Raw genomic sequence first — 22,776 nt, 5'->3', positions numbered from 1 at the left:
TTATAGAAGATTTACACAACCACTGCAGTTAAATTCCCTTTAACAGTTTCTTATACATGCACTGTTTCTTAGACGAAACATGAGTAATAAATAAAACTGGAAATTTTTAACTGCATACCCAGGATTAACTTTAACTTGTTTCATAAAAAGGGCAATTTGGTACATTAAAATTGAGCCCTAAAATACTATAAAACTGTTGGATCCCCTGAGTTACATAGATCATTTTCTTAAAAGTAAAACATAAAACCAATGATATATTTTAGAGAAGAAAAAACATAAGCATTAAAATAGATTGATTCTCACCCATAAACTAAGTTCAGATACATTTATTTTCAGGAAATGTGGTTTCATTGCCAGAATACCCTGAGTAGAGAAAAATAACATAGTATACACAGTTAATACTTATAGACATAAATTCAAGTACCAAAAAATTCTTCTAAATAATAAGATTCTCAAGTATCTAAAATTTAGCACATGGTTGACTTTCCACATACCAACCACATGCTCATTTCTAGAGTCAGTGACTTCAAGGTATAGCCCTATTATCCTAAGTCAATTAGGTGAATGTGTGACTTTTTAAAGTTGAAAAAGGAATCACCATATGTAAATGTCTATGACTGATTTGACATATCTATCTCTGAGCCATGAAGTATATAACATTTTCAGAATTTTGGACAGTAGTCATACAGGCATAAGATTTTCCTTTAGCTAAAAATTACTGACTCTTAGGGTAAACAGCAAATGAAATGTTAATGGATCAACTAAATACTTCTCTGAAGTATTTTCAGGTGGTAATGCTTCCAAACTGTATTACCCTTGGGGAGCTAAAACTACTTCAAACATGGCAAAAATATGATTAGAGATCAAAACATAAATACTTGAAACCAAATTAAATCTTTTTGGAAGTTTCTAAATACCTGAGAATACAAAATGTGATACAATTCAGGTTTCAAAGTGATTAATTATAAATATATGCAAATGTGTGTTTATAGTTAAATATGCACAAACATGCTGTATTCCCTGTTATCATTTATTTTTATACACCAAAATATATGGGATATACATAAATATGCTTAATTCGTACCTAAGGCGCACCTCAGTGTGAAGCATCTAGCAGCATACCTGACATATAGAACTGAAGAGAAATTTCCTACAAAATGTACTTAAATTAGATTTTATTTATATGTAATATTTGATTCAATGGTTTCCCTGTCCATAGTACCAAGATTCATATACTTTATCCTGGGTGATAGCAGTACATGACAAAATACATATGTAAAATATACAACTGAGTACTTTGTCACCTTTCCTAATAATAAACAGAGAACACAGAACTGAAGAACTATACTTATTAATCCCAAAGTTATGATTTTTGTTGTTGTTGTTGTTGTTGAAAATATAGCATCATGCTAATTGCTAATTTCTGTAGCTAAGTATACTCAAGGCACAACCTGAAATGGGTGGCGGCCCATACTGGGAAGAGGCATATTTTTGAGAAATGGGTATTTTTTTTTTTTTTTTGAAATGGAGTCTTGCTCTGTCGCCCATGCTGGAGTGTAGTGGCGCGATCTCGGCTCACTGCAAGCTCCGCCTCCTGGGTTCACGCCATTCTGCCTCAGCCTCCTGAGTAGCTGGGACTACAGGCGCCCGCCACCACGCCTGGGTAATTTTTTGTATTTTCAGTAGAGACGGGATTTCACCTTGTTAGCCAGGATGGTCTCGATCTCCTGACCTCGTGATCTACCTGCCTCAGCCTCCCAAAGTGCTGGGATTAGAGGCGTGAGCCACTGCGCCCGACCGAGAAATGGGTTTTTAAATAAATATCATTTGTAAAATAAATGAAAATGGAGGTTTCAAATGTAATGGGTTCTAGAAATTAAGAAACCCCAAATGATCTGAGTAACTTAATTACTGAAGAAGTCAAATATATTCCAATTACGACAGTGCAATACGCTTTTAAAGTCATAGGGAAACTAAACCACATGTACCTTAAACATAAGGAGTAACAATTTTGCAAAACATTTTAATGGAAATCCACCAAAAATAAGGCAGTCTTTAAATTTCAGAAAACTTTTAGACTTACAAAGTCATCCTGCCAGCCGGGTGTGGTGGCTCACGCCTGTAATCCCAGCACTTTGGGAGGCCAAGGTGGGCAGATCACCTGAGGTCAGGAGTTAAGAGACCAGCCAGACCAACATGGAGAAACCCCGTCTCTACTAAAAATACAAAACTAGCCGGGCATGGTGGCATATGCCTGTAATCCCAGCTACTTGGAAGGCTGAGGCAGGAGAAATGCTTGAACCTGGGAGGCGGAGTGAGCCAAGATTGTGTGCCATTGCACTCCAGCGTAGGCAACAAGAGCGAAACTCCGTCTTAAAAAAACAAAACAAAACAAACAAACAAACAAAAAAAGTCATCCTGCCATATGTAGCAGAAAGAATTAGATGATCTTCCATCAATTTGTTCTAATTCTGTAAAAGAATCTCTCCATAATCTAAAGTTGTTCTTGGTAGTGATTTAGCAAAATAAAACTGAATCATCACCTTACTTAAACCATCTGAATAGTCCATAAAAGTAGACAAGGGGCAAAAAACAAAACAAACCAAAAAAAAAAAAAAAAGAAAAACAAAGTAACCAAGGCCTTGATCTTGAGCACAGTGGAATGAAGAGGGGTGGCTGTTATAAGACTGCAATGAGAGGAAAGCGGTTCAAAAAGTGGAGCAGGAGTAGGACTTAAAAATGGAAAGGAGGAAGGGAGAAGAAAGCATAGAAACCTTTCCGAAATGATACTAATTTTTCCTTGTTTTTTTTTTCCCTGTTTTAGAATTGAGTACTTGAACATCATCACATCTAGAATATTCAGTAAGACACTTAAGATGGTTCCTACAGAAAACCCTGATGAATCCTAAGCCAGTGAAGAAAAATGTGTTAAACTATTAGTTTCAAAAACAGCCATATAAGTGTTAAGGAATACTTACCCAAATAATTACCAAAGAAGAAGCATAATAAGAAGTTAATAACATTGAGTTCCCAAACATCAAAACAAAACAAAGTGCAAGAGAAATCTGGAAAAATCCAAGAAAAAAATATAAGTAATGCACATAAAACAAAAAACCTTTGTTTTTTATTGTGAAAATTGCACATGCCCATAATAAACAAAATTCAAACTGTTCAAAAGGGACTATAAGATTAAAACAGCCCATTCTCCATCCCACACTTCAAGCTCCCAGAGATAACCATCATCAACAGTCTCCTGTGCATCCTTCCAGACAACATGTATAAATTCTAGTTTATATATTTTGTAAAACCACAAATGGACACTTACCCCACAAGCTATACTATTTCTTGCTTTTATTCGTAATATGTTTCAGAGAGCTTTCCATACACATGCAAGCCAATCCAATACATTCTGCTTAAGAACTGGAAAAAGTATTCTATTCCATAGATGTACCCTAATTTATTTAACTAGTCCTCCGAATACTGCGAAACACTTAAGTGCCTTCCACTTCTATTTTGTTTTGTTTGGATCTTCCCAATACAAACACTGCTAAGATAGACATCCTTATGTGTGTACCTTATGTGCATGTCAGTACATTTATGAATAAATTACTAGAAGTGAAATTGATGGATCAAGGATATACACATTTTTAAATTCAATACAAATATTGACAAATTGGCCTACAAAAAGATTGTGGCAATTCACTTTCCCACCAACTGAGCAGGAGAGTTCCTATGGATATATGTTCTGGCAACACTGTATTATTCTTTTAAATATTTGCCAATCCAGTAGGGAAAAAATGTTACCTCATTGTTTCACTTTTCCATTCTTTTAACAGTAGATGAGACACAGCACCTTTTATTCTATTTGCTGGTTATGTTGTCTTGTGTGTATGTGTGAACTGCTTATTCCCACTGCTCATCTGTCTATTGGGCTTTCATTATTTTCCTTAACAGCTCTCTTCATATATTACAGAACATAGCCCCAATATCCAGAATCTACGAAGAACTTGAACAAATTTACAAGAAAAAACAAACAACCCCGTCAAAAAGTGGGTGAAGGATATGAACAGACACTTCTCAAAAGAAGACATTTATGCAGCCAACAAACATGAAAAAAAAGCTCATCATAATTGGTCATTAGAGAAATGCAAATCAAAACCACAATGAGATACCATCTCGGGCCAGTTAGAATGGTGATCATTAAAAAGTCAGGAGACAACAGATGCTGGAGATGATGTGGAGAAATAGGAACACTTTTACACTGCTGGTGGGAGTGTAAATTAGTTCAACTATTGTGGAAGATAGTGTGACAATTCCTCAAGGATCTAGAACTAGAAATACCATTTGACCCAGCAATCCCATTGCTGGGTATATACTCGAAGGATTATAAATCATTCTACTATAAAGACACATGCACACATATGTTTATTGCAGCACTGTTCACAATAGCAAAGACTTGGAACAAACCCAAATGCCCATCAATGATAGACTGGATAAAGAAAATGTGGCACATATACACCATGGAATACTATGCAGCTATAAAAAAGGATGAGTTCATGTCCTTTGCAGGGACATAGATGAAGCTGGAAACCATAACTGTCAGCAAACTAACACAGGAACAGAAAACCAAACACTGCATGTCCTCACTCATAACTGTCAGTTGAACAATGAGAACACATGGAAACAGGGAGGGGAACATCACACACCGGGGACTGTCAGGGGCTGGGGGGCTAGGGGAGGGATAGCATTAGGAGAAATACCTAATGTAGATGACCAGTTGATGGGTGCAGCAAACCACCATGACACGTGTATACCTATGTAACAAAACTCCACTTGCTGCACATATACTCCAGAACTTAAAGTGTATATATATATATAAAAAAAACATATATATGTATATATATGTATATGTATGTGTATATATATGTAAAATACATATATGTGTATATATGTAAAATACATATATGTGTGTGTGTATATATATATATATATATATGTAAAAGAACCTAGCCCCTTATCAAGTAAACATATTGTAAATATTTTTCTCAGTTCATTTTTGACCTTTGTAGTATTTTTTGTATTATGGTTATTTTCTAAATCTTGATGTTAGCAAATTTATCTTTCATTTCCTTTAGGTCTTTGGATTTATCTGTCATTTAAAAAGGGACTAAAAATAAAATAATCCATATTTTCTTCTAGAAGTTTTATTTTTGATCCATATATATCAATTTCCATGTGAATTTCAGAATCAGCTTATTAAGCTTCAAAAACTAAAATTTTAATTAAAATTACTTTATTCAATAACGTGTTATCTGTAGTTAAATCTGTTCAACATCAAATATTCAGATCCCAAAGCAATACATGTTTCTTCCATTTCTTTAAATTTTCTTTTACATGCATTAGCAAGTATAGTTTTCTTTATATAGATTCTGCATATTTTCTTGAGTTCATTCTGAAGCATATTATTTTTGCTGCTGTTGTATCAAGAATCTTCATATTTTGATTGTTTGTATACAGAAAAATTATATTGAATATGCATCAATGAATATGATTTCATTGTTTCCAGTAGTAGTTTATTTGGATTTCTCAAGTATTCAAAATGATATCAACTACAAACAATGATATTTTTACATTTTCCTTTGAATTATTTTTTAGTCAATTGTATTAGCTGACATTTCTGCAATAATGTTAAGTAATGAGAGAGGCAGTAGGCACATTTATCATGCTTCTGGCATTAATGGAAATAGGACATTTTTCTATTGCTTCATCATTTTATGTGATACTAGTTTTTGTTTTGAGGTGTGGGTATCTTAAATTTCAATGAAATATCCGTCTATTTTTACTTGATTATGGTCTTAAACACCAAAAATAGATGTTGACTTTTATCATATACCATTATAATATCAAAGGCAATTATTATGGATTTTTTAAACTTCTTAATGTGATAAATCATATTAATAGAATTTCTATTATCAACACATTCCTGCATTCCTGAAATGAGGCGCTTAGATACAAATTTAACTACGTAAAAAATCTATCTAAGCAAAACTACAAAACTTCAATGAAACTAATCAAAGAACTTTATAAATACATGAAGCGTTATTCCATGTACAGGAAGATTCCATATTGAAGGGATGTCAGTTCTTCCCAACTTGATTCAGCACAATCCCAATAACGAGCCTAGCAAGTTACCAATAAAGTGATTCTGAAGTTTATATGGAGATATAAACAACCCAGTATAGAGCCAACTCAATACCAAAGAAGAGCAAAGTCAGAGGACTGACACTACCCCACTTCAAGACTTACTATAAAGTTACTGTAATCAAGATGGTGTGATATTGGTGAAAGAAGACACGAACAGATCAAGGGAACAAAATATAGAGCCCAGAAATAGACTCACATATATAGTCAACTGATATTTGACCAAGGAGTAAAGGCAATACAGTGGAGCAAAAATAGTCCTTTCAACAAACGGTGCTGGAACAACTAGAGATCCACATACAAAAAAATAAATCTAGACATAGACTTTACACCCTTCACGAAAATTAACTCAAAACAGACAACAGATCTAAATGCACAATGCAAAACTATAAAGCTCCTAGAAGATAACATTGGAGGAAACCTAGATGACCTTAGGTATGGTGATGACTTCTTAGATAAAAGAACAAAGGTACAATTTATGAAAGAAACAATTGATAAGCTGAACTTCATTAAAATTAAAAACTTCTGCTCTGTGAAAGACAGGACAATGATTGAGAGAAGATATCTGCAAAAGACACATCTGATAAGAGACTGTTATCAAAAATATACAAAGAATTCTTAAAACTCAACAATAAGGAAATGAACAACCCAAGGAAAAATAAGCAAAAGATCTTAATAGACACTTCACCAAAAAAGATACACAGATGGCAAAAAAAAAGCATATTAAAAGATGTTCCACCAAATTAAAACAATGAGATACCATTACACATCTATTGGATGCCCAAAATCCACAGTGACACCACCAAATGCTGACAAGGATGTGGAGCAGCAGGAACTCTCATTTATTGCTGGTGGTAATGCAAACTGGAATGGCCACTTTGGAAGACAGTTTGGCAATTTCCTAAAAACTAAGCATACTCTCACCATACCATCCAAATATCACTTTCCTTGGTATTTACTCAAATGAACTGAAACATCCATGTAAAAACCTGCATACAGATGTTTATGGCAGCTTTATTCATAATTGCCCAAACTTGGAGTTAACCAACAAGTTCTTCAATAAGTGAATAAATAGACAGTGGTACATCCATATAATGTTAATAAAATGTTAGTAATAATAAAGATCGAAATGAGCTATCAAGCCATGAAAAGACTTGGAGGAAACTTATTTGCTTTTTACTAAGTGAAAGAAGCCAATATGAAAAGGCTACATACTGTATGGTTCCAAACACATGACACTATACAAAAGGCAAAACTACGGAAACAGTAAAAAGATCAGCGGCTGCCATGGGTTAGGGGGAAGGAGGGATGAATAGGTGGAGCACAGAGGAGCTTTATGGCTGTGAAACTGTTCTACAAGATACTACATGGTTGACACATGTCATTATACATTTGTCAAAATCCAGGCCGACTGTGGTGGCTCACATCTGCAATCCTAGCACTTTGGAAGGCCAAGGCAGAAGGATCCCTTGAGCCCAGGAGGTCGAGGCTGTGGTGAGCCATGTTTGCACCACTACTCCAGCCTGGGCAACAGAGCAAGACCCTGTCTCAAAAAAAACAAAACAAAACCACCACCCATAGAAAAGTGAGGCCTAACGTAAACTACGGACTTTGGGTGATTCTGATGTGTGATGTAGGTTTATCAATTGTAACAAATGTACCACTCTGGTGCGGGATGTCAATAGAGGGGTAGGTTGTGCATGGTTGGGGGCAGGGGGTATATGGGAACTCTGTATTTTCTGCTTAATTTTGCTATAAACCTGGCTGGGTGCAGTGGCTCATGCCTGTAATCCCAGCACTTTGGGAGGCTGAGGTGGGCAGATCACAGGAGGTCAGGAGTTCGAGACCAGACTGGCCAACATACTGAAACCTCATCTCTATTAAAAATACAAAAATTAGCTGAGTGTGGTGGCACATGCCTCTAATCCCAGCTACTTGGAAGGCTGAGGCAGGAGAATCGCTTGAACCCGGGAGGCGGAGGTTGCAATGAGCCGAGATCGTGCCACTGCACTCCAGCCTGGGCGACAGAGAGAGAGCTGTCTCAAAAAAAAAAAAAAAAAAAAATTTGCTATAAAACTAAAATTTCTCTGAAAAATAAAGATTTTTATTTAAGAAACAAAAACCACAGTGAGATATCACCTTATACCTATTAGGATGGCTACCATCACAAGAGCAGAAAATAAATGCTGGTGATTACATGGAGAACACAGAACCTCATGCACTGTTTACAGGAATGTAAAATGTACAGCTACTATGGAAAAGTTTGGCAGTTCCTTAAAAAATAGATTTACCATATGATCAACCCAGCAATTCCACTTCCGGGTACATACTGAAAATAATTGAAAACAAGATCTCAAAAAATATTTGTTTACCCATGTTCACAGCAGCATTATTTCCTATAGCTGAAACACATAAGTATCCCAAGTATCCATGAATGGACTGGATAAGCAAAATCGTGTGTGTGTGTGCGCGCGCGCGCGTGTGTGTGTGTGTGTGTGTGTGTGTGTGTGTGTGTGTGTGTGTGTGTGTGTGTGTGTGTGTGTGTGTGTGTGTGTGTGTGTGCGCGCACGCACGCGCGTGTGTGTGTACACACAATGGAATCCAAGCATGGACAGATTGAATGGATAAGCAGAATCGTGTGTGTGTCTGTGTGTGTGTGTGTGTGTGTGTGTGTACACACAATGGACTATTATTTAGCTTTAAAAAGGAAGGAAATTCTGACATGCTTCAACATAGAAGAAACTTGGAGACAGTAGGCTAATTGAAATAGGCCAGTCACAAAAAGACAAATACTGTATGATTTCACTTATAGAAAATATATAAAGTAGTCAAAATCACAAAGACAGAAAGTAGAATGGTGGTTTCCAGGGACTGGGAAGATGGAAGAATAAGGACTTTAACGGGTATACAGTTTCAGTTTTGCAAGATGAAAAATGTTCTGGAAATAGATGGTGGTGATGGTTGTAAAACAATGTGAATGTACTTAATATCACTGAACTGTATAATTAAAAATGCTTAAGGTGGTAAATTTTAAGTTACATGTATTTTACTACAATAAAAAATGGAAAAATAATTTTTGGAAATCTATATATTTTTTTCTTTTTATAACTATAAGAATTTAGGAATTTATAAAACGATAACGGAAGATGATAGAAAATAGTAAGTCATATAATAAACTATGTATCATTTATCCAAGGTAGGTTTTACTGCAAACTACATTGTGTAATTTTATAATTTTATAACTATAACTTTGAGTCAAGGCCCTCAGCCATAGTTGCCTATGTGACAAGCCAATTCTGAAGGCTTAACATTTAATCTGATTTATACTACAAAATAAAAACTATTTTAAATAGTTTGGGGAAAAAATAAGCCAAGTCTAAAAAATATATAATTACTGTCTAACTCATTCATGAACAAGGATGTAAAAATCCTATCAAAATGACAGCAAACTGAATCCAGCGACATGCAAAAATTGTGTTTAGCCCAGAAAAGCAAGTTTATTTAATGCTAGAAAATTAATTAATGTTAATTCATTATGGTAACAGATTGAAGAGGGGGAAATACACCGATTCATCTAAACAGATGTAGTAAAGCATTTCATGAAACTTAACATTTATTAATTTCTTTTTAAAAGTGCTCAAAGCATGATGAGGACATGTTAAAAGGAAAGAGAAGTCAGCTTGAATAGTTGGACAAGTGTGGAACAATTTGAGCATCAACATAAATAAAAATAATGGATTACGCTGCATTGACTAAAATAGATGTCATTTTCTTTTGGACACAAGACAAACTGGTAAAAGATCTGAATAGGAATTTACAACAATGGAAACATGAAGGGCGTATAAACAAACCAAAAGATGCTCAGCTTCATTATGAATCAGAGAAAATGCAAATTAAGGTTACAAGATACCATTTTACACAAACCAGATTGATAAAATAAAAAAGGATGTAGAATAACATAAGCTGCTATATATTGCTGCTGGAAGTAGTCCAATCATTTTAGAAAAACAATTCGGTATTTATAAAGTTGAACATGTACATAATTTACCACCCAACAAATTTACTACTAGGTAAAGACCCTAGAGAAACTCTCAACATATGTGCCCTAGGAGATATGTGAAGAATGTACAGTATTATTTATAACTAAAATAAGAAGCTGGGGGGAGAGGAGAGAACCTAAATGTCCTTCAACAAGAAAATGAATAAATGAATTATGCTTTATTTATATGATGGAAAATATAAAGCAGTGAAAATATCTGAATTCTAGTTACATATAAGTAGCAGAAATCGGAGGGAAAAAATGGTATTTATAAAATAATGCCATTTGTATAAACCTTACAAAGAATGTGAACATTTAATAATAAAAATATGTACTATTTAGTAATCCACATATTGTAAAGTTATAAAGAAAAGCAAATTGATTACAATTCAAAAAGTCAGAATAGTGGTTACCTCTAGGAGCAGTGAGGGGATGAGCTCAGGGCATATAGGACTTAAAAGTAACGATAAGGTTCTATTATTCATTTGGAGAGTAGGCTCCTGGTTGTTTATTTTATGACTGTGTTTATAACTTCCTTACACATTATAAATGTTATTTTATATGTATAAATTATTAAGAAAATGAAAATAATGGGATATTATGAAAACTGTAAAATTATCAGGAAAAGAAAACATCAAAATTATAAAAACTAATGAGAGAAGACAAATGTTTGTTTTTAAAGGATAACCATTCAAGAACATCAACCAACCAGCTTTAGGGTCTTTGTTCTAGCTGTTCCACCAACCTAGAGATCAGTTTCTTTGATATCTACTTGGCTAACTCCTTCTCCTTCTTCCAATCTTTGTTCGACTCCCCCTTCTCAAGAAGACCTGCCCTGACCACCTCATTTGATTTTTCCATTCTCCTACCCCCGATCTTGGTGCTCCTGATCTGCCTTACCCTGACCTTTTCTTTCTTCTAAAATCTTTTTTTGTATTTTTTTTTTATAGAGATGGGGTCTCACCCAGGCTGGTCTTAAACTCCTGGGCTCAAATGTCCTCTTGCCTCAGCCTCCCCAGGCCACCATACCTGGCCTAAAATCCTTATCACCTTCTAACATCCTACATAATTTACCCATTTACTATGTTTATTATTTATCTTCTGTCTTCCCTCTTTCCCCCACTCTGTTAGAATGTAGTAATATGAATGCTGGTGTATTCCACATGCCTCGATAGTTGATGCTCAGTTAATGAACTTTTTTTCTTTTTTGTAGAGACATGGTCTTGCTATGTTGCCCAGGCTGGAGTGCAGTGGTGTGATCATAGCTCACTGCAGTCTCAACCTCCTGGGCTAATACAATCCTCCCACATCAGCTTCCTAAGTAGCTAGTACTACAGGCATGCGTCACCATGCTAAAATTTTTTATTTTGTAGAGATGAGGTCTGGCTCTATTGCCCAGGCTGGTTTCAAACTCCCGGCCTCAAGTGAACCCCACCTTGGCCTCTCAAAAGTGTTGGGATTACAGGCATGAGCCACCATGTCGGGCCCTTCTACTTCATTTTAACAGATAGCTCCTGGAAAATATATCAGCCCCATGTTTCCGTTTCATAAATTATTTCTTTTACTGATAATGCATAAGTTGGGCTCCTAAGTAGCTAGTACTACAGGCATGCGTCACCATGTTAAAATTTTTTATTTTTGTAGAGATGAGGTCTGGCTCTGTTGCCCAGGCTGGTTTCAAACTCCTGGCCTCAAGTGAATCCCACCTTGGCCTCTCAAAAGTGTTGGGATTATAGGCATGAGCCACCATGTCGGGCCCTTCTACTTCATTTTAACAGATAGCTCCTGGATAATATATCAGCCCCATGTTTCTGTTTCATAAATTATTTATTTTACTGATAATGCATAAGTTGGGCACAACTTCAATCAGATAATATGACCCAAATTAAATTTTTGTGAGTGGTCTATCAAAAAGAGGTCTCTTGATTATATCACAATGTTTGAACAACATTTGTTTTAGTTATGAAATTGTTACAACTAGTTTCAACCATGAACAAATCAAATATTAATCAGGAGTTTTAAGGGCAAACTAAATGGAAAAGAACAATAAAAAATTATTACCATGTGTATATAAATGATCTTCCGTAATTTACATATATCAATGTACCCGACAACATATACTGCAAATAATGATGCAATCTGAAATTTAAAAAGAAATTAAAAGTAAAAAAGATAAAATGAATAGCTACAAGAATGAAGAATATATTTACTGTTGTTTCAACTGATTTATATCTACACACAGAGTGAGTTCTTCTGTTTTCCTTTTATCTGCCAATTTATTATTAAATATAGTCAATATATTAGTATAGAAAATATTGGTTTATTTTTCTGATACACAGCTTTCTCAATCATGTGAATTGTCTACTTTGTCAACTGTCCAAAACAATACTCATTTTAACTTCAGGTCAACTCTACTGTCAACACGTACAATTAAAAAGTGCCTTGTCCAATCAAAAAAGATGAAAATGTAATTATGACAACTAATACATAATTGGGGAAGGTACATTAAACTGAAAAATAATTATGCAATGCATGTGTGCATAAAAATACCTTAATTTCTGCTTGCTAGTCACTCTTTACAAGTATCTCCATTAGTATTCTTTCATTAATACAAATATTCAAGAGTTAGTTATAATCAAATTTATCAATTTCAAATTAAGAGTACTTTCGATGCAAAGGTATTTTTAACTTTCTTTTCCATTTGGAAGAAAATTGTATGTTATATATCAATAATTCTAAGAGTACTGGAATTATTTAGATGAATTAATTGATTAAATGATGGTATAGCATCTATTATATAGAGGTAATATAGCAGACAATGCCTCTATGCCCTTCCTCATAGAGAAAGCAATTCAAATTAAATTCTTCCTGTCCTACTACAAAAGCATAGCATAAACAGATTGCAAAATAGCTGAATACTTAAACATATAACTTAAGTTTCATTCATCAAGTTTTTTATCTCTAAATCGATCTACAACAAATTTTTCCATTAGTGAGAAAAACAACAAAGTTTCCCTTTATTCAGAGTTACCCATGGAGAACACTGCATTTCTTAGGGTGCCTGATATGACATAACAACTGTGGGGAAGTGTGTGTTATTATTCAACATAAGCCCCACAGGGAGGCAAAATACCTCCCCTGACTCTCACCTCCACAAAGAAGCAGGCAGTCTCCACTATCAGGAAGCAATGAGAATGCTCCCTTTTCACCCCAAGGGCTAAGCAACACACAGTACATTTACAGGGTAGAATTTTAAAGAGAGAAACTCAGAGACAATTTTAAACCACAAACTGATTGAAAATGTCATCAAACTAAGTTAGACAAAGGAGTCTACAAGACAAGATCAAAGTAAAAAGTAAGTACAAATAGTCTATTTTAAAAAATAATGATAAAACCAACTAACCTTACTGACACCTACTAAGTACCAGGTACTGTGTTAAGAATCATACACATTACTTCATCTGGTCCTATCCGCAACCCAATAAAGTAGGTTCTTTTATTATCTCTATTTCAGAAATGAGAAAACCTAAACTAAGAAAAGTTAACTATTTTATCCAAGTTAAGAGGCTAGTGAATAGAACTAGGAGTCAAATCCAAGTCTAACTTCATTTCCCAAGCAAGATGTTCTAAAAAATATTAAAAAGCAGCCAGGCGCAGTGGCTCACGCCTGTAATCCCAGCACTTTGGGAAGCCAAAGCGGGCGGATCACGAAGTCAGGAGATTGAGATCATCCTAGCTAACACGGTGAAACCCCGTCTCTACTAAAAATATAAATAATTAGCTGGGCGTGGTGGCACGCGTCTGTAGTTCCAGCTACTTGGGAAGCTGAGGCAGGAGAATCGCTTGAACCCAGGAGGTGGGGTTGCAGTGAGCCGAGATTGTGCCACTGCATTCCAGCCTGGGCGACAGAGCAAGACTCCATCTCAAAAAAAAAAAAAAAAAAAAAAAAGTAACTCTTCAACTGCTTTATACAAATATACCAGTACAATAAAAAAAAATTGTACGCAGGGAGAAAAATGAATATGTAATTTACTCCCTCTCTCAACAAGCTACCTCCATTTATAGTGGGCAACAGTACATGGAAAGACAATAGATAAATTTCCAGACTGGTAGAGAGAATTTTGTAAGAGATGAACTGGTTAGCTATTGATCCTGTAATCCTATGTGTCTTTATTCTACGTGCAAGAATGTACACAACTATTCATAAAAGAAACACTTTAGGTAACAGAAATACTATAGTTAAGAGAAATACTTGAAGTTATAGCACTAGTCCTCTTTCAAGCACTTAACAATACTGAATAACAAAGATAAGCATTCTTACAAATTTGAGTTCAATAAATGCATTATGTTAGGAAGTAAATAATTAACAATCATTAATAAATAATCCTACATATTTCTCTACCCTGAACTTTCTTTTGTTCAACATTTCTAAAAAATGTTTTAGTGTTTTAGGACTTAGAACCACAGAATATCTCAGTTGTAATTTTATGCAAATGAGCTCACATAGTCAAACATGCTAAGCTTAAAACAGCTTAAAATATAATCACCTCACCTGAGTAAGAAGTACAAACTGAGCAAACTGCCAAGGAAGCATGAAAAATACATTGGAAATGCAGAGTGCAATCAAACTTCCTCTATAAAGTTTTGTAGCCCTTGAAAAGATAAAATAAGTGTTAGTAAGTTTAAACACGAAATAGTCTAGCATGGCTCCAAACTGCTGCAAATTAAAATCTCGAAATATATATGATCTGGTTATAACACAACCTAAACACAAAATGAACCAATGGGTTAGAAATTATACCTCCTGATACTCAATTACAACAATTTTCTTTGAAAGGTAAATACCCATTATTGCTAACAATAACACAGAGAGAAGGAGGGTGGCTGGGTCAGTATATCCATGAACATTTTTTTCAAATTATATTTTGGTGAATCCATGACTGAATATTTAAAAATACTGATTCAACAGATTCACTAGTTAGGAAGGCAGAAGATGCCTATGAAAAGATGATAGCAGCATATTCTAAGTGCTAAGTATTATGCAGACAACTACTGCAAGAATGCAGAATAAGAGGTAAGCGGCTGAGAGAGATTTTGTAAGCATGTGAGATAAAAAGTTGGGTCTGGCACAGGTAGGAGAACACAGAAAAGTTAAGTGGAGGAAAAGATATGGGGGCCATTCTGAAGCAATCTTTAGAGATCTCATTTTGGTACTGACTTGTAATTTAGGAGATTTTTAGGAGGGTAAGATGATTTTATCCTCTAAATCTGCGAGCCAACACAAAGCCCCCAAACATGTCCATTTTCACAGAAGTGGAGTGTGCATGTTGATATACTGAGGTGATGAGGTGTATGCAGCTCAGATACAGTAAAGACATTCTGGCCAGATAAACCTACCTGGAGCATAGAGCACCATTATGAAATGCCTTTCTTCACTTCCCCAAGTATCCCTTCTCCAAAGGACATCCCTCTCTGCTATTTTAATCCAACAAAAGTACTTTTAAACTCCAGATAACCTTTTAATGAGTTATGAAATCAACTTATGGAATAAAATTCAGCATTTAAAAATGGAGATCAGCAGAGTGAAACAGAATATATATGACTATATCCTACTTACGAGGGGTTCTATTCTGTGAAACTTTTGTTTCAGTTGTATGCATACATGTATGTGTATACTAAGCCACAGTGTAAAACATATTTCTTATTTCTTATAGATCATAATCCAAAAGTTTGAAAGCCGCTGTCTAAAATAAAGCATTTCTCTACTGCCTTTGAATACTAAATATGATTTTCATTTTACGGGTAACAAGAGACATTAAGATTTCCGAGCAGAATTTAATACCAATCTGGCAGTTGGATAAAGAATGTACTATGGGGAGATAGGAGTGAATAGAAAACAAAGAAAATCCAACTGGTGATCAAAATAGCTCTGACCCAAGACAACAGAAATGGAAACATAAATATTGCCAAGAATAAAAAAAAAAAAAAGCTAAGAACAACCAAGAAAAAGCTAAGCTGTGCTAGTATTCGGTGGGTATATAAACTGAATTTCTAAAAATGCTTAAAATTCAAAACTGGACAAAACCATTTTGTTAAAACATACCACTAACCTTATTTATAAATGATTCTTAGCATTAAGGAATAGTCTCTTTTCTGGTTTTATACCAGTATCCTCAGCACTGCAGCCTGCATCAACACTGCTCAGCTTCTTCTTGGCTCCACCAAGCCATCACCACCCACCACCTCCCTCTAATGTCACAATATGTCAACTATAGGTAGAAACCAAGAACTAAAGGAAATGGCTGCTCTTCCTAAGGAGACAATGTCAGTAATGAGGATGAAATATCAGAAGATGAAGATGGCCAATAGGGAGAAGGTTACTATCCTTCATTAAAAAAGACAAGACATCTGCCAAAATTTCAAGAAAGGAGGTTTAGCAGGTTTTCCCTCCTAAAAAGACTGCAGTGTCCAAGAAAGCAAAATGAAAGCCCACACTTCCAAGCAACCAGTCATAGTCGCAGCAGGCAAGCAGGGAGCCATGACAACTAAGGGGCATAACCAGGAAAGCCGTTGCAATCAGAAGTGATAAGCTGCCGATGAAGATGGCGAGGAAGATCAAGACGGGATGGATCTGAACCAGGAGTGGTGAAAGCAGCAGCTGATTCAGCTTCAGATGGCCAGGAATACGAGAAAGGAAATGTCAACTAGAATATAAACAGAGACAATGAAGAAGGCTCTAAAGAGAGGAAAGTTCTCTCAAACTTTTCAGCAAAAAGTAAAGACAGGTATTAAGATGTGGGTAAGGCTGAAAAAGACAATGATAAGAGACTAAAGAAAACATAAAAAGCTTGTCACAGAAGCACCTGGAGCCAAAAACAGAGAAGAACCCAACAGAAGGCAGCTCTTGAACGCAGGAAACAGCAACTGGAGAGGCCCCATCCTGGTAGGCAGAACAATGGCCTCCAAAAATATCTGTGTCCTAATCCCTGGAACCTGTGAACATGTGATGTTGCACGGCAAAGGGGAACTAGGGCTGCAGATGGAATGAAGATGACTAATCACCTGGCCTCACAGTAGGGAATGTATCCCGGATTATCCAGGTGGACCCAATGTAACCACAGGGTACTTAAAAACAGAAGAGAGGCTGAAGAGAAGGTTGGAGTGAACTGACAAAGAAGGGCTTAATCTAACATTGCTGGTTTTGAAGATGAAGGAGCCACAAGCCAAGAAACGCAGGCAGTCTCCCAAGAAATGTAGGCAACCTCCCAAGAAATGCAGACGGCCTCTAGAAGCTAGAAAAGGCAAGAAAATTGATTCTCTCCCCTCCCACTCTGCGCCTTCAGGAAGAGGGTAGCACCTCCAATACCCTGATTTTAAAACTTCGGAGCTAGAAAACTCCAAGATAGTAGGTCCCAGTTTGTGGTGACTGGCTACACAGCAACAGGAAACTAACACTACCTTCTATGGTACAGATGGACTAAAGGAAGCAGCGCTCAGTACCCGGAGCAGCATCCACACAGCTACTCAGGGACAGATCAGATCAGTGAGTGAAAAAAGAATCAAAGGTTTGCCTTTGCTGGATTTAAGACAGGAGCAGAGGTAGAAAAGCAGGAAGGAACTAGAGACTGATGGGCAGTCTGCTGTCTGCACTATACTGGAGAAAAAAGCCATGGTCAAGAATGTGAATGTGGAAAAACAGCATCTGTAGTGGTGAATCAAAGACTCTTATAGCACAACACTTCTTACAGAGATGTTTGAGAAGGGACCATTGCTCAAGGTGCCTCAGAACCAACAGGGCACAGTTAAAGGTTATGAATTCATAGAGGTTCACCTTATTTGAAGGTGCTAAAGAAGCTTTAAACTCTATAAAAGAGGAGTTTAGGGGACAGCAATACAGCTGGAGCTACACAGACTTTAAAAAGCTAATGCAAAAACATCACCCATCTCATGTTCTATGAAAGGTCTGTCTAAAGACACTACTACATAGGAGACTAAAAGCCACGTGATGGTTCTATACTTGCTGTAACAATCAGAGGGAAATAGATTGCCCAAAGGGTTTGGCATAACAGACTTCAACAAAGTTCTTCTGAATTCGGAGGATCACTGAAGGGAGTTATCAGTCTGAGTCATCTTCAGATTTTTATCATGCTTTGTTCCATTTTTCCATAGCCCCCATTTGGCTTCCTTTTTACCCTCTGGAGCAAGGCAGCTATATTCAATATTTGTCAGCAGAAAGGGAGAGAAGTGTGAATTCTGTGAATTATCCTTTGTCCCAAAGGATTCTATCTTACAGGATACACTATAGCATGACCAGCCTTTATCTTCTTTCTGCTCATTTTCAGGAGGTTATAGTGGTAACAGAAGAAGACTTGAGAAAGTGGAAATGACAGGAGAAGTGAAAGCAATTTGTTCCTTCTCAAGCAGTCACTGTGGACCACCAAGAAAAAGAAGGAGGAACAGAAGGCTGATAGAAGAAATGTTTTTGGTACTATTTTTAAGTTACACTCTTACAATATTGTTACTAATAACAGCATCATATTGGTTAATTATTTTATTATGTTCACTTTATTATGGAAGCTTAAGAAATTTTAGTTTAAATTATTTAATACAAAAAGAAATAAGGTTAAGTCAAAGTTACCTGAGAATATGAGTCACAAGCAACATCTGAAGAACAAGAAATGGATATGAGAAGCTTTCACGGAGAGGTGGTGTCCACATTACACGGGTACACTGAAAAAAAAAATTTGTAGTATAGTATACTTGCTAAATTTACTAAGACATTCCAAGTAAAAATTGCTATTTATAAATAAAATTATTTTTAACAAATAATTTAAACAGTGTGTTGTAAAACAAACTACTGGACTTTATTCCATAAACAGCAAAACCAGCATGTAAGAAATATTACTGACAGAGACACATGTGGCTTAAGATCATGTAAAGCATTAATATCATGAATTGTCAAGAAGAAAATACCAAAAAAGATGCAACTACATCTTAAAAGGAAAGGGAGGAAAGTACCAGCAAGAAAATGTTCTGCCAAATTTTAGAATATTTTGAGTTGATTATTTATCTATTGTTTGTCTTCTTTCCCAAGAATTTCAGCAAAACTATCCATAACCAGTACTTGAGAACTCTTTCTAGTCATCAATTTTAGTATTTTCATTCACAGTGCTGCTACAAAGGAATATTCCATTTTTGGTTTTACTTCTTTGCCTAAGCTACCCTGGGTTGCAAAATATTTAAAAGTAAGTGGTGGAATCAAATTAAGTAACAAAAGTCCTAAAATTGTTAAGTATAAACCTTTCTGAAAAGCTCACTTTGGACATAATTAAGCAATGTACTATCACAGTTGTAATAATGTCATTTTACTGTATATAGACTAAACATATTAGTAAGTTCATCCTTCCATCGACAGAAAACCACATAGAATTAAATGCAAGCAATCTGATATTATTAAGTCACACTAAAATAATGATGTCTTTCAATGCAAGCAGGGGTACCTAAAAACAGAATGACAAAGACCATGTCAAAAATAAGTGTTTCCTATATTTTCGCTGTACCTCAGACTACTGAATATTTCTAATGCTACTATAGAAAGACTGAGCCAATTTACTGCTCTTTTCAAACAAGCTCACCATCCTTTATGAAACTGACATACATATCTATTTATGAATGAACTACTCACACAAGAGAATGCTGAAAAGATTGAAAAGGTCCACTGATAATGTATACTGTTGTTACTAGAATGCAATTTTTAAAAGCTGTTAGTTTATTAGATTAACTGGAGAGTTCAGTATGATTGACAGTAAGATACATGGGCAAACTACATTTCATTGCCCTTTACCATGCTTTGCAGATAACGTCTGTCACAAATTGAAGGTTTGTGGCAACACTGCATCAAGCAAGTCTATCAGTGCCATTTTTCCAATAGCATGTGGTCACTTCATGTCTCTGTGTCACATTTTGGTAATTTTCATAATTTCAACCTTTTTCATTATTACTATATCTGCTGTGGTGATCGGTGATCAGTAATCTCTGATATTACTATTCTAATTGCTTTAGGTGCCTTGAACCATGCCCAATAAGATGGCAAATTTAATGGATAAATGTGTGTGGTCTAACTGCTCCACCAATCAGCCACTCTCCCATCTGTCTCCCTCCCATCAGGCCTCCAAATCCCCTGAGACACAACAATATTAAAATTAGGAAAATTAATAAGCCTATAAGGGCCTCTAAGTGTTCAATTAATAGAGTTGTTCATCTCTTACTTTAAGTCAAAGGCTAGAAATGATTAAACTTAGTGAAGAAGGCATGTCAAAAGCCGAGAGAGGCCAAAAGCTAGGCCTCTTAGACCTAACAGTCAGAAATGCAAAAGAAAAATTATTGAAGGAAATTAAAAGTGAAACAACCTTATTGCTGATATGCAGACAGTTTTAATGTTCTGGATGGAAGATCAAACCAGCCACATTTCCTTAAGTCAAAGCCTAATCCAGAACAAGATCCTAACTCTCTTCAATTCTGTGAAGGCTGAAAGAGGTGAAGAAGCTGCAGAAGAAAATTTGAACTAGCAAAGGTTGGTTCATGAGGTTTAAGGAAAGAAGCCATATCCGTAAGATAAAAGTACAAGGTAAAACAGCAATGCTGATGTAGAAGCTGCAAGTTATCCAGAAGATCTAGCTAACATAATTGAGGTAGGTGGCTGCACTAAACAACAGACTTTCAGTGCAGATGAAAAAGCCTTCTACTGGAAAAAGATGCCATCTAGGACTTTCCTAGTCAGAGAGAAGTCAGTGGCTGGCTTCAAAACATCAAAGGACAGGCTGACTCTCTTGTTAGACCTAATGCAACCAGCGACTAACTTGAAGCCAATATTCATTGACCATTCTAAAAATCCTAGGACCCTTAAGAATTACACTAAATCTACTCTGCACGTGATCTACAAATGGAGCAACAAGCCTAGATGACAGCACATCTGTTTTAGCATGATTGACCAGATATTTCAAGCCCATTCTTGAGACCTACTGCTCAGAAAAAAAGATTCATTTCAAAATATTATTGCTCATTGACAGTGCACTTGGTTACACAAGTGCTCGGGTGGAGGCGGATGAGGTGATTAATGTTGCCTTCATGCCTGCTAACACAGCATCTATTCTGCAGCCCATGAAGCAAGGAGTCATTTCAACTTTCAGGTCTTATTACTTAAGAGATATGTTTCATAAGGCTCTAGCTGCTATAGTGATTCCTCTGATGAGTCTGGGCAACTGAAATTTAAATCTTCTGGAATGGATTAACTATTTCAGATACCATTAAAATCATTCTGATTCATGGGAGGAGGCAAAAATATCATCATTAATAGGACTTTGGAAGTTTATTTCAACCCTCATGGGCGACTTAGATGGGCTCAAGACTTCAGTGGAGGAAGTAACTGCAGATGTGATGGAAATGGCAAGATAACTAGAAATAGAGAGTGAAGATGTGACTGAACTGCTGTAATCTCATGAAAAAATTTAAAGGATAAGGAGTTGCTTCTTAAATGAGCAAAGGGAGTGGTTTCTTGAAATGGGATCTACTACTGGTTGAAGATACTGTAAACATTGTTGAAATGACAACAAAGGATTTAGAATATGACATAAACTTAGTTGCTAAAGCAGTGGCAGGGTTTGAAAGGACTGACTCCAATTTTGAAAGTTCTACTGTGGGTAAAATGCTATCAAACAGCATCACTTGCTACAGAGGGATCTTTTGTGAAAGAAAGAATCAATCAATACAGCAAATTTCATTGTTATCTTATTTTGAGAAATTGCCACAGCTATCCCAATCTTCAGCAACCCCTCTGTCAGCAGTTATCAACATCAAAATAAGACCCTCCATCTCAACAACTTGCTGAAGGTTCAGGTGATCACTGGCAGTTTGTTTATTTTGAGATGGAGTTCATTCTGCCGCCCAGGCTGGAGTGCAGCTGCGCAATTTCGGCTCACTGCAGCATCCACCTCCTGGGTTCAAGCGATTCTCCTGCCTCAGCCTCCCGAGTAGCTGGGACTACAGGCACCCACTACCACACCCGGCTACATTTTTTTTGTATTTTTAATAGAGAAACGGTTTCACCATGTTGACTAGGCTGGTCTTGAACTCCTGACCTCAGCCTGCCTCAGCCTCCCAAAGTGCTGGGATTAGCCACTTATTTTTAAATTAACGTATGTACATTGTTTTTTAGACATAATGCTATTTCACACTTAACAGACTATAGTACAGTGTAAACATAACTTTTATATGCACTGGAAAACCAAGAAATTTGTATGACTTGATTTATTACGATATTCATTTTACAGTATCTCTGAAGTATGCCTGTATAATCAAAATTTGTAAAGTCATCAGTCTCTGTACAAAAACACGTATTCAAACAAGCAAGTATTCCAATTATGCAATGTACAATTTGAGAATTTTCTTCATGCAGACGGTTCCCCCACATTTGTTACCCACATTCAATGACATTATCATTTCTCCAAAATTTGTTGCATTTAATAGCTATAGTCACT

General features: G+C 36.0%; 1 protein-coding gene across 2 annotated transcripts in view; it reads right to left on the bottom strand.

Annotated features, from left to right (window-relative positions):
* DPY19L1 (dpy-19 like C-mannosyltransferase 1) overlaps positions 1-22,776 on the bottom strand; it is a 111,183-nt gene that overhangs the window by 26,215 nt on the left and 62,192 nt on the right. The window contains exons 8-12 of one of the 2 annotated variants that reach the window (XM_054496679.2): positions 18,879-18,970; positions 14,793-14,892; positions 12,302-12,379; positions 2,979-3,065; positions 304-363 (exon numbers count right to left, since the gene is read on the bottom strand). In XM_054496679.2, coding sequence (XP_054352654.1) covers positions 304-363; positions 2,979-3,065; positions 12,302-12,379; positions 14,793-14,892; positions 18,879-18,970 — 417 coding nt within the window. The remainder of the gene's footprint in view (positions 1-303; positions 364-2,978; positions 3,066-12,301; positions 12,380-14,792; positions 14,893-18,878; positions 18,971-22,776) is intronic. The other variant, XM_054496680.2, reaches the window with a different exon arrangement.

Source organism: Pongo pygmaeus, chromosome 6, assembly GCF_028885625.2.
Source record: "Pongo pygmaeus isolate AG05252 chromosome 6, NHGRI_mPonPyg2-v2.0_pri, whole genome shotgun sequence".
Classification (NCBI taxonomy): Eukaryota; Metazoa; Chordata; class Mammalia; order Primates; family Hominidae; genus Pongo; species Pongo pygmaeus.
Note: the sequence above shows the minus strand (reverse complement) of the source record. Positions and strands in the feature narration are given on the sequence as shown.